Source organism: Platichthys flesus, chromosome 7, assembly GCF_949316205.1.
Source record: "Platichthys flesus chromosome 7, fPlaFle2.1, whole genome shotgun sequence".
NCBI lineage: Eukaryota > Metazoa > Chordata > Actinopteri > Pleuronectiformes > Pleuronectidae > Platichthys > Platichthys flesus.
Genome location: NC_084951.1, coordinates 19,098,947 through 19,112,459, shown reverse-complemented (window position 1 = coordinate 19,112,459; position 13,513 = coordinate 19,098,947). Strand labels below are relative to the sequence as shown.

The 13,513-nt window shown below is 46.5% G+C and overlaps 1 protein-coding gene across 1 annotated transcript in view; it reads left to right on the top strand.

Annotated features, from left to right (window-relative positions):
- LOC133956884 (uncharacterized) overlaps positions 1-13,513 on the top strand; it is a 38,586-nt gene that overhangs the window by 21,200 nt on the left and 3,873 nt on the right. The window contains 7 exon segments of the mRNA XM_062392244.1: positions 4,793-5,006; positions 7,283-7,337; positions 7,493-7,583; positions 7,691-8,283; positions 8,285-8,488; positions 8,980-9,141; positions 11,588-11,722. Of these exon segments, the coding sequence (XP_062248228.1) occupies positions 4,879-5,006; positions 7,283-7,337; positions 7,493-7,583; positions 7,691-8,283; positions 8,285-8,488; positions 8,980-9,141; positions 11,588-11,722 (1,368 nt within the window). The 5' untranslated portion in view covers positions 4,793-4,878.

The following is a 13,513-nucleotide window of genomic DNA, read 5'->3' as shown; positions in this document are numbered from 1 at the left end:
ATGTGATGTGACACGGAAAAAAAAGCTACAAATGAATTACTTACTTTGTAAATACTAGAGAGCTGGAAATTGGTAAAATAATATAGTTATAGTTGCAAGACATATAAACATTTATGAAATATTTCTTTCTCATTGTGGATGAGGGCAACGACTGAAACTCCAGCATGTAAACGTGCTGCAGGCGTACAGTACTACAAGTATGTGTACATGCAGCCAGTGTACTCAGAAATGTCATCTGCACTTAAAATCGTTCTTTTTTATTTTTTACTGGCAAGCGATAACTGGATGTTGAATAATTCCAAGGAATACCTTGTTGTAAAAGAACCTCCAAGTACAACTCAACATATTTTATTTACACCCGGCCTCTCTAAAGTTGTGTCCGGCCTATATGCTTTGTATATGGCAGGCGAAAATGTTCCCTGAAACATAACTGAAATCTTGAGTGCAACCTTAACAGGTCGCCGACGTATTACAATCACGCCGAACTGAAATCAGGTTACACTTATTTTTTAAGCTAAAAATCAGTGAAGTAGTGTTGCGACCAGGAGTAAGAGATTTTCATCAAACATTGCCGTAGTGTCAGCAGGCGATAGATGATGGATGGATCGTTTGTAAAAGAGCCTCTTGCTAAGGAAACACTTTTTTAAATCTGATCAGACATTTAAAACATCCACTGTCATCTTCACAGGACAAACCAGTGTGTGGTCAGGGTCACTTTAATACTCAAGTTACGTTTCCCTTTTTTCTATTTCATTTTACGTGTGGCGAGGTTGAAGAAACAGCAGCACACACAAAACATGGAAATTAAATGAGGTCTGTTTATAATAAATCTAAGACTTTAAACCTCAGATTATCTCAAAAACAGTATTTTAGTTCCAATGAAAGATTTGCGGATTCTTCTCGGAAACATGACAGGAAGTGGAGTCTATAATTAGCTCTTGTTGAGCAGTTATTTCACAATAAAGAGGCTGCAGAGTCTGTCAGCCCCCCCCTCCCCCTCCCCCCCAGTTTTACATCGGAGCATTAACCTGTGCGCCAAAGTTTTACTTTTCATTGTGTGATCCAGAAAATTGCTGTTAGACACAACCGGCTGCCCTTTGTGTGTTTGTGTGTGTGTGAGTGTGTGTGTGTGTGTGTCTGCGCTGCGTGCGTTTGTGTGATCTCAGGAGACGTACAGAGGAAACCTTCCACCCTGTGGTTGCGCTGCACCGCTGCATCTTGCTCGCTGCTCCGAGACTTCTGCTGCCTGCATCCGCCCCTCGACAATGTTTCTTTGCGGCGCTCACTTTGACCTCATTATCACCATCATTACCATCCGTATGAGTGCCTGCACCCTTCTTCACCATCACCATCATCATCATCACTGATCTCTTTATTATATTCGGCGCCAGAAGCAGGCATCAATAGAGCTATCACCAGCGTCGTCATCATTCTCAATGTGCTTCCGAAACCACTGTCATCATCTTTTACTGAAATGAAGACGGATGCTGAGAAAAATAAACTGTGTGTGTGTGTGTGTGTTTGTGTGTCATTGTTGAGCTGATGCTGCAGGGGAGTTGTTGTGTGTTGTTGTACAGAAAGTGCCTCTCCTCATCCAGAGCCATGTTCACCACTTGTGAGCTTCACACACTGTTAAGTACGCTGCCAGACATGTGCTCCCATCTTGCGTTGTGTTTCGCTGGCAGTTTCCAAAGCGAGCGCCCCCCCCCCCCCCCCCCCCGTGTGTGTGTTTCTCCCCTGAATATTTCAGAAGAGGGCTGACAAAATGCAGGCAGCAACAGAACACCGATGACCTCCTTCTCCTCGCCACCTCCTCCTCCTCCTTTTTCCTCTCCCTCTCCTCCAACACCTCCCCTCCCCTGCTTTCCCTGAGCTCATCGCTCGATCTCCCAGGCTTCCCCGCTATTTTTTCCTCAGTGTCTTCATCTTCCCAGTCTCATCGCTCTCTTTTGCTCTCTCCTCCCTCCCCCACCGTTCACACCCTCCCCTCCCCGTTCCTCCTTTCGCGTTTCAAGTGTGCTCCCCGCTTCCTCCGTCTTTCCGTCCCATTTTCCCTCGCATCCTCACCCACCTGTCTGTCCTTTCATCCCACTCCTATGCGCCTATAGTCTCATCACCTCTGCGTTACCCTTCCCTTTCATTCCCCCTCTTCCTCTTGTTTCTTCCCTCTCAGCGGGGTTCTCAGCACTCTGCCTGCCTGTCTGCCTTCCTGCCTGCCTGTCTGTCTCTTCCATAAAGGGCTGTCTGAGTCGTCTGCTCTGCTAATTCATTCGCTGTGCATCGCCTCACATATCTGCAGGGTCAGGCAGCCAGACAGAGGCAGAGGAGGAGAGGAGAGACGAGATCTGGAGGAAGAGAAGAGGGACAGAGGAAAGAGGACATGCATGAGAGAGGGGGGGGGGGGGGGGGGGGGGGGGGAGATGCAGTTTTATCTGCAAGAAACAGAAAGCCACAGACAGATCCTGTGGTGGTACGTTCCAGAATCACACACAATATATACAGCAGCTTCACTCCGCTCTCTCTCTGTTTGCTTTGTCCCTTCGGATCCCTGATGCTCAGCCTTTTCTCTAATCTAATATTTTAACCATATTGCTGCCATTGTCTCCGTGCCGAGAGAACGCACAGCACATGCAGAGCGCTGCTGTGCCCGTGGGAGATGTGCAGAGTAGCGAGGGCGTGTATTGACAACTGCTCCAGTTCCAAATGTCTTGTGCTGCTACTTCACTTACTGTGAAGACATTTCCAATCAAACTGAACACGTCCTCTAGTCAAGTGACATTTTGGATGCTGCGCTCCAGGAGCCGGCTGCACCAGCTCTGTGTAAGTTCAAACTCCAGCCTATATAGATGGATAATGTAAATGTGAACTTAGTAGAGATTCATGCGTCACTAAAACCAGCTGTACTACATCTACTAGTTGTTGTGCAGGGATTAGGCGCTGCTCAATACCCCCCCCCTCCCCCTTTATCTGCCATGATAAATTGATACCGAGCATTTAGATAAATCATATAACATATAGGATGAATTCAGATTGTTCTCACAAAAGCAGAATACATCACCTTCACTGATCAAATAGTGTCAGGAAGATTAGCACGATCAGATATTTCACTCTAAACTTACCTGCACATATAATAATACCATCGATGCTCCACGTATTAAAAGTAATCCTTCACGTATTAAAAGTAATACTTCACAGAGGACCTGTGTTGAAGTTGTGTTACAGGTTGTGACGCAAAACTGACTTGTTCTCGGAAATGTCCATAGATGTTGTGCAGCCAAATTGAGTAAATTGTCAGTTTCAAATGACAGGTAATAGTTTTCTAAGAAATCTACACAAAGACCCATCATCATCCATGCTCTGTCCAGTCCAGACTCGATTGCTGTAATGCACGTTGCTCCGGTATCAGGAAGCAAAACATTCAAAGATTACAACTAAATACAAACACTGCTCCCGGGCCTGAGACACAGACTAAGCCAAGTGACCACATTACACCAATCTCACACTCACTAACTGTTCCAGCAGAGGGACTTGGCCCAAAGCTCTCTCTCTCTTTAAACTCTAGCACAACGTCATCCTGTTTGAGCAGATTGTACGTTTTCTCCACAAAACAATATTCTGCAGACTAAATAGCCGTTTTCAGACATGACCTCCGGAGTTTACCCAGAGTTTCTCCTTCCCACAAATCCTCTGTAGTATTCTGGTGAGAGGTGGAGCAGGTGGGTGCAGCAGACAGAGGCAGGAAGTGACGTGTTAACTCAAGCGGTTTCCTTTACCTCACACAGACACCAGCTCTTATCACCTCAAACTCTCCTGATATCTCTGTCGGTGTCTTCTATGTGTGTTTCACCACTTTTCCACAGAGAGATACTTGTATTTCATGTTTGCGTCTTCGAAGAGCCATCTTCTAAACCCCCCCCCCCCCACTAGCTCGCTTCGGATCCCCTGCTGTGTCCTCACATCGAATTCTCCTGACTTTCTACAGATTTTGTACTACGGGGCCAGGCGGAAAAAAAGTCTAGAGCCTCTCACTCAGAGTCGGACATTTGCGTTCACACATGCACGTCCTCCGGAGAATATACGAGCTTCTGCCGAGTTCAGTGCATGTTTTAAAGCAGCTTATGTTAACTGCAAATGTCATTTTAACCCATGGGAGAAAAAAGTGCAACATTAACTCTTAATCCTTTGGTAAAAGTTATTGTAGAAGGTACCTTTAATGCTAGAAAACTGCAGTTATACCAATAGTACTACCTGCAGTATGGGCCGCTGATTAAAAATTGGAAATCTTGCCGTGAGTGTTTGAGCCACTGCTGAAGGAAAGAGAGTAATTGTTGTGCCAGGCGAATGAAGTGTAACAGCAGTGGATCTGATCCTTCCGTCAATGAGAGACGACTCTGGGGAGCTCGGTGGATTTTTTCCCTGTTCAACTAACAGACGACTCGCTCTGGTTAGTCAAACGCATGTTACGGTGTCGTTGGATCTTTTTTTAACCAAAAAGGAAAGAGTGTGATGAAATCTTTTTTTGGCTCGCTCACACCGGCTGCTTTGTACGGTGTTCTATTTACTGTGCATTATTCTCCGAGTGAGACAAAAATAGAAACTGATATGTCAGAAAGAGACGGTGACAAAAAAAATCCAGAGGCAAACCAACCACACACACACGCACACACACACGCACACTTTCTCACCTCGCCTTCTGCAGCATTTCATTTCTTCAGGTTGTTCTTATCTCTCACGTCACTCAAACCTTGTATCGTTCTCTTTATCTTTTCTCACTCTTCCCTTATCGCTGCAGGTTTTCCTGAGCAGACGGTGTGTGTGGCAGAGTTTCAGCTCGAGTGGAAGTGACTGAGTGACTGAGTGACTGAGTGAGTGGCTGTCATGGATGACAGGGGAAAAGATGCCGAGGAACCTCCCTACCAGAACCTGCTTCTCCTGGGAGCCATTGCGGCAGCGTCTGCCTTCGTGGTCACCATCCTGATTGTCCTCGTCTGCGTTGGCTGCCAAAGGTAAGAGGAACGCTCACGTGACTTGAAAAAGCGTACAGTGGGCGGACTGAAATCAGAAAAGAGGACAGCCAGAGTTTTATCAAATCTGCAGCCAGCTTTTCGGGTGCCCTCCCAGATCCCTATTCTCTTTTATGTGTCTCAACTACTTTTGAACTCTTCTCCACCCTTCCTTCTCTTCCCTCCGTTTGTCCTCGCCGTCTCTTTTATCCTCCCGCTCTGAGCGGCGTGGCGGTAATGAATGTTAATGGCTTTCGAATGTCAGATCAGATGAAATGATGTTTACAGGACACTGAAGAGACAGGCCAGAGTCAGAGCAGCCTCGCGTCACCCCTCTGAAGCAGACTCCTCCGCAGGCAGTAGCAGTGGAACACCCTGCAGTTTAAAGGGGGATCAGACTCTGCGCAAGGCAAGAGCAATGGAATAGCCCGTTTTTTTTTTCCTCCCTGACACACAATCCTCAGGGACCAATCAGAGGCTGCACTGTGGCTTTGTTGCCATGGGATACACAGATAAGGATGTAGGGGAACGAAATGTCAAACCAGCTCATGTCATGGAAATAAAACAACACCATTGTAAAAATCTGAAGAACCAAATGCAGGCTCCCGACTGGATGGCGGTGATGCTGAGGAGCCGCGTGTTCGGCTGCTCACCTGTTCAAATCCACTTTGTCCTGCACTAACGCCCAAAGATCCTGGAGAGAGAAACCTGCTGCTATTGATTTAAAATGAACCCTGCGCTTGTTGTTTTTGAAGCTTAGGCCTGTGGAAGATTTTATTCTGAAAATCACATGGGGTTCCAGCTCACTAGAGGAGACGAGAGATATCTGCAGTAACACGGGGCTGACACAACTGACCTTGCTACCTTGCTGCTACTGACCAGATTTCAACGGAACTTGGCGGAAGAATGTAGCATGAACCAAGAAAGAACCCATTAACTCTAGTGTTGGTAAAGCTACTAAGAGGAGCCTATTGAAAATATGCAACAGATACATCCCCTCATCCCTTCTCATCAGCCCTATATTGTCAAAGCTACATAACACACGAAATGTGAACTGATAATTGCTAGAAGCCGACTTTCCCGTGACTCACTCGCTAACTTCTGCCGATCGTCTCTGGTTATGATGATCGGAACATGAAGAGGATTCCAACAAATATATTACCAACCCTATCTTTGATTTGTGATGTAGAGCCGGACAAAGGTGCAGATCCAGGATTTAGTTTTACGCTCTAAAACATTGCTAATTTATTTTTTTGGGGCATTTTGGCCCAATTTGCGAGGGAATGATGAATGGGCCCTTTGAAACAGTTTGATTGAATTTAAATGGATTACTCGTGGAGGTATGCGCTGCACTTTGTGTATTTCTAGTGCTCAGATATTGTTCAAACTACTTGTATGTTAAGTTGAGTCTATTTGTGTGATTCTCACACCATCTGTCTCACCTGAAATCTCACACATTGCGTGATGCCGATCCTCACCCTACACCTTGCGAGAGCAGTTCTCTCACCTGCACTCTGGAGCCTTTGTCTTCTTACTTCTTCTCATCTCGTGTCTCTCTCACCATATCAACTGTTTCCTATGGCTACAGCCTCCACCGGGGATCCACCGGGATCCACAACACTCCTGAAGATACATTCTTCTCACACCGATGCCAGAGCATGCATCAGCAATGAGGATCCGCTTAAAGCAAACAACAACATAATGGTTATGTGTTTATTTGGTCTTATAATGAAAACTAAAATGGCACTCATAGAGGGCATACCTCCAGTTAATAGTCTCCTGGTTGGGGGCGGCTGTGCTCAAGGGGTAGAGCAGGTCGGCCCCTAACCAGACAGTTGTTAGTTTGACCCCAGTCTTCCCCTTCCACATGCCGAAGTGTCCTTGTGCAAGATACTGAAATCCCCAAATGCCCCTGACAAAAAAAAATCCTGATCAATATACAACAAGATTTAAGGGATTCTTCCTTGGGTCTTGGCACATGCCTCCACAAAACATATGGAATACATTTATTATTATTATTTATCATCTATTATTATTAAGACAGATAAAAGCAAACAAACAAAAACAAAAAAGTAAAGTAGAGTTAAGTTTTTCTGAGGGACATCCTCTACTTTGTCCCGACGCACGCTCCCCTCCCTGTTTGACTGGGTTGTTGTTATCAAGCAAGGACACTCGTGCCCTCGCCGGGTGCTGATAGTATCTATGCGCTCTGAGTGTGTGTATGTTCTCTCTCTGTCCACCGGCTCCTGTTGACCTTCCTCACTTTGATGCTGTGTCAGAAAAAGCAAGACCAAGCACCCTCCAGCCGGAGAGAAAGGGACATCTGTAAATATGGTGAGACATGCATTCGTTTTTTATTCTCTCCATCTCCTCCTGCTCTGTTCCATGTGTGGCGTCCTCCCTCTACAGCTGGTTGTGTGCACAGATGCACGTGCGTGTGTTTGCATGGTTTGTTCCTGTATTGACGTGTCCTGTTGTGTGTGTGACAGCAGGGCACACTTCGCCATCCCAAACTGAACTCCATGAGCAAATCGGACACCAGGCTGCACGAGATCAATCGCTTTCCCTGCAATGGAAACTGTAAGTGAGGGCCGACAGTTTGTGTGTGACAATGTATGACAAACAACCCCGAGCTGTTTCACCATTTCAGTCCTGTCCCCTCCCTCCTCCACTTCCTCTCCGTGCAGCTGTTGGTAAGAGCCGTCCAGCCAGTATGGACCTCCTGCTCCTCCACAGTCGCTGCTCCCAGACAGACCTGAGGCCCTCCCATGGGCGCCAGCTACCCCAGATCCCCACCAGTCCCCAGGGATCTGGCCACGGGGAGGGAGGGGAGACGGGAGGAGAAGCGGGAGGAGGAGGAGGTGTAGGAGGGTCAGGAGTAGTGGAGGCCAGAGACCACACATATACCGAGGTGGGCCTGCGCAACAACCCCACCCCGACCCACGGCCTGGACGATGGCCTGTACGAAAGTGTAGGCGTCCGGGAGGGGGACACGGGCCCCAAGGTGCCCTCCGCCCCGCCGTCCACATCATCCAACACGCCAGCTTTAGTCAGGGCTGCCCAGAGCCCGCCAGCTCATTCCAACGGAGGCCGCAATGGAAACGGGCATGGGAACGTATGTATATACACACAGATCCAACACTTGCTTTATACCTTCAAATGCAATGGAACATACAGACCCAGTCAACTCTGGACACATGTTCGACAAGTATTAGCTGCAGAGGCAGTTGATGAAATTATAATAATAAACAGATATATTTTTTTGCTCACAGGGAGGCAGAGGGAACGGCAGGGGGAACGGCAGGGGGAACGGCAGAGGGAACGGCAGAGGGAACGGCAGGGGCAATGGCACCATTAATGGTCCGGTGAATGGAAGAGGCAATGGGGTGAGCGCCGTCACTAGTTCCCCTCTGTCTTCTGTTAAATCCCTGGCCATTCAAGAACCGACTGCAGCCGAGTACGCGTCCATACGCAAGTTCAAACAGGTAATGTTATTAACATACATATCACTTTTTTCGATAACACCCCCCTGTGTGGATACAGTAAATGAATAGTTCGGTTTTTATGGATTTTTGTACTTTATATTATTGCCCAAAAAGAAGGTCAGCCTGTGTTGACACAGACACAAACAGGCAGATGATACCACCAACTAACAAATGATCAATGATTTGCAGATTTTAAAACATTTCTGAAGGTTTTGTGATTTGATTGGATGAAACCTATTTACTGACATTACACTGAACCAGAGACTGGAGCTATCAGGGAATTGGATGTTTAATGTACTTTAATAAGCCTGCATGTAGAAATAAAAAGGAATTCATTATCTTATCAGGCTTTGACTCATTAGGTTCAATTAACATAAATGGGAGATTAGTATCGACACTCTTTTAAGAAAAATCCTAAAATGCTCGGTGGACTTTTTTGCTGCGTACACATTTATAGATAATGCTTTTCTCTGTTGCCTCGATGTTTGAAGGTTGACAAGACGAGCAGGAAGGAAAACAACGGGGCCGACAGCCAGTCAGACAGCCAGTCGAGCGTGAGTGATTCACCCTCCGCCGCTCCTCCTCCCCTGCACCGCAGTCAGGAGTTTCCACGCAAGCCGCTGGAGCCGTTCCACCTGCACTCCTTCCCAAAGGTACAGGAATCATCGGTTCAATATGCTCCCCATCAACCTCAGAACCCCCCCCCCCCCCCCCCCCCCCGCACGTCACTGCCAAAACCCTCCACCCCTCCGCGCTGTAAGCCTGCCCGCTCACCACCAGAGGCCACTGTCCACAAGCAAACCGCTCCTCATGGTTACGCTGGAGGATTTCGATTATTTTAGTCAGTCAATGGCTTCAGATGAAATTATACCAGCCGCTTATACATTATTTAATTGAACTAATAACCCTAACCCAAAAATGTATTAACTGACCAACTTTAAACAATCAATCATCACTTTATTTGTGTCACACTTTTCGTAGAAGCAATGTAACACACATTGCTTTCCTGAAGAATATAATACCACCAAAATAATAATATACTTCCAGCTGGGATAAGATTTAATAGTTAAGGGCAGTGGGGAAATAGAGACACAATGCTCGGATGGTGATCAGCCTTTTCCTGTGGGTTTGCTGGCGCACACACACACACACGCACACGCACAGGCACACGCACACACACGTCTGCTTTGTGTTTATGATTTTGTCTGTTTTTCCAGAGCAAAGAAAACCCATGACTTTCTCTTTTGTGTTTGTGATTTAAGGAGACTTATAAACTATTTTGCTTTAGCCGTGAATGTCGGCCCCTCTGCTGACCTGCACTTTTAATCTGCGTGTCTTTTAAATCCTTGATAGTGTGTGCGTTTGTGTGCATGTTTGCGAATACGTGAGTTTCTTCCGCCCGTTGCACTGTGCTGCGCAGCACGGTATCAGAGTGGCCAGTGTCGAGAGTGGAAGGATGTATTATGTAAGAGCTTGGCAGGCTTCCAAGCTGCCTGTGTGTGTGTGTGTGTGCGCGTTGTCATTGAATCAATCAGCAAGTCTCTCTAGAAACAGGCTAACAGGTAGCCAGCAGCCACTGTTGCGATAAATAATGGTCACATACTGAAGCCATTTACTCTGCCGCGGCTTCTATTACTCCCCCACACTGCACAGGAGGAGCTTATAAACGTTCAATCATCCTGGTCGCATGTGCACATGCCACCTCATGCTTTCTAATTGTTTTCTAATTGCTCTCCAGCAGCAATGACAGAAATTTAACAAAAGCAGTTACTCGTTTTCTTGTTGTTTCCCCACATCCAGCCTGGTTTTCTGCTGTTTCTCGGTGAAGGATCGTGCATGACTGCTATTTAACGGCCAGAAAATGAAGATACGATACAAAAATCTTGATTAGGACCGCATTAGAATTACTAGTCACATTCGAGGGGGGTTGTGTTTTTGCAGCATCGTCCCGGACTAAATGGATTTGTGTTGAATCCTCGAGGAAAGACTATTCACAGAGGTTGGAGAAACCAATAAAACTCTTAATGAACGCTCAACAATTGGGCAGGCTGTTCCTTGACACTTGCGCAGCACGAGCCATTCAGTAATCTGCTGTGGTGACACTTCACTCAGTAGTAACAGAAACATAAAGCTGTGGCAACAGAGGAGAGGAAATGTCAGTAGCATCTGATTCCAGTTAGGAGCTGGTTTCAGAGCAGCTGCCAGCTGAAGAGACTGTTTTCCAACGCCCACTCTCTTGATGACGGTGCCACTTGCTGATTCGTTTGTTTGGATCGCGCCATTAAGAGCTGCCCTGGGAGAGCGCAACAGGAACACATTGATATTGAAATAGAGACATCTCTCATCAGAAAGCTGCAGAGGTGACACTTTAATGACTCGTTTTGATGAGAGCAGCACTGACCAAATTTGATAAAAAAAAGATTTGCATATTATTCTCACAGTGTAAGTGTGTTGTCAATCATGCAGCCATGATCTCTGACACCTATACATATATACACACACAGACACACATGCACAATCTGCTCATGCTGTGCAACAAGGACACTGTTGACAAGTGAAGACTTTGACAGCTCGTAGGTCTTTGGACCAAAAACTTGAATGCCAATCAGTAGAGTGCATTTCTTAGCCAAGGCCCATTATTCCCTTGAGTTCAATCAAGCAGCACCAAATTTCACACACTCAGAGTTATCAGCTCAATAAATATGTCTGAATTTTTCATCAAGATCAAAGACATTTTTGCTGATAAATCAACAAAAATGTAAACAAATTAACTAAAATAAAAACTGCATTCGCGCAAAAACTTATTTGTCTCTTCTCTGACCACATCCTTCCATCGGGTTTCATGGAAATCCAATCAGTTTTTTTTTTGTATAATCTTGCTTATCAACAAATTAACATACAAACCAACCATCTAACAAACGGACAGCGGTGGAAACACCACCTCTTCTGCGGAAGTAAAAAAACCCCGACACAATCAAGCACAGCACTGTGTTATTATTACATCTAATTACATGTTTTAAACATTTCTGCATCATTGCAGAACGAATCCATCATAATTACAATACTTGCCTGAGAACCTCAATTGATTCTGTTTACCAGGAGGCCGTGTTCATGGGCAACGGGGAGCAGTACATCTGGAAGCCTCCAGAGGACGATGACATCATCACCTTGCACCCACCTCCACTCCGTGGCGAGAACGGACAGGGGCACCCATCTCCCCCAACTGCAAAGGAGGTAGTGCACGTGTGTGTGTGTGTGTGCGGTGGTGATGGGGGTAGTTGTTAGGAAGGGGGAACCCCTCCACAGGGGAGCGGAAGGACAACAGGCAGACAGAAAGACGCATATGTCTCTGATTTGTGACTGCTGTGTTTACGGAGCGCGGGGGGGGGGGGGGGGGGGGGGGATTTGATTGGGCACGCCATCATGCTTCCGCTGCCCTTTGACCTGCCTGTCATGAGGTTTTTGCTTCCACCAGTGGTTTCGTTACATCGATCCATGCACTCCCAACCCCCCTGCCTGAACCCTGACCCCAATCTCCCAGCCCCCCCCCCCCCCCCGCCGGCTCGACTGTAAATCACAATGCCAGATCAGACATCACTATCACCTGCTGCCGAATAATCACCACTTTGCATTCACTCGTTTAAGGGATCGCTGTTTAATCTCCTGGGTGCATGCAGACAGAACGTGATGAGCTCTACATGTATATATGTGGCGGAGTGCGTCTGGTGGTGATAGTTGGGGGGGGGAAGCCTGCACTCACCAATCATGTCACAAGCACATGAGCTTCCAAACACAGCAACCTCAGTCATCTCTCTATCAATCCCCCTGTGTTCCCTCTCTGCTGGACAGTAACTCTCGTGGTGTATTTTTTGATTGTAGTGTAGCTCTGTGTTGTGTGACTTCACACAGTTTTGGATTATTAATTTAAGAAAGATCATTTTGATGTATCTATTCAGGGAGACATGTTGGAGTGAAGTAAGTTGTATGAAGTTTTAAGCTGCTGGTAACTTTCTTGTTTAAAACAGAGTTGAACCAGAAAGTTCAGGAAGCTGCGGTATGTGGAGATTAAAGGGTTAAGTCTCCGCTGTTTGGCTCAATAGTTAAACTACTCCTCTGCAAGTCAGACTGGTACACAGAGCAGCTGGCCTTGACTGCGTTCTGCAATCGCTCTCCCAATTTATTTTTATCTGCCTCTAACTTTCAGTCCAGTTTTTTTTCTTCTCTTTTTAAAACTTTTTCTCTTCCTTATTTGCTGTGTTTTTCCACTGTTTAGTTTGTTGTTGCCCTAACATGCCCATATACTTTGTATCCTCTGGAGGTTGTCAGTTGCAGCCATCAAAAGGTGTTGAGTTTCCACTCCCACCTAAATCTCCTCCTCTCCTCTGGCGCTCTCTCCTTCTGCTCCACTCCCTTTGTGGCTATTAGGAGGCGCTGCCTTCCCCGACCAATCACGCTGCGCAGAGCATGTCTTACCGGAGGAGTAGCAACTGCTCGCAGACCGCTTGGAAACTTGCACCGTATTTGCTATTCAGAAAGTTGATCACACAAAAATGCATCGCTTATGAATACTGTTGTGTTTCCATGGATAATCGCTGTGTGCAGAAATTAAAAAGGACTTTCCACAGTCTGGGCAGAGAGTTAAAGCAGCATCAGCCGAGACTTAACGGAGAGAAGAGCAGGCTGAGGGGAGAAGAAAAGAAAACATACAGTGCACAGGCTTCCTCAACAGCTGCAGCCCAGTTTTGAAATCCCCATCATCTTGTGACTTCCTTCCTCTGCTGCACAGAGCTGCAAATTCTGTGTGCTCAGATGCACCCACACTCGCGCAATTGCACATATGCGCGTGCACGCACACACACTCACACACACAAACACACACACATAATGCACATTGTGTGCACACACTTGTAGCATACGCCAGGGTCTTTGTTTATCCAAAAAGGTCACACAAGAGATTTGTGGGGGCTGGGTATCCGTGTCGCTGGTGGTTTGTCAGAGACGGAAAGAAAGAGAGAGAGATATCCA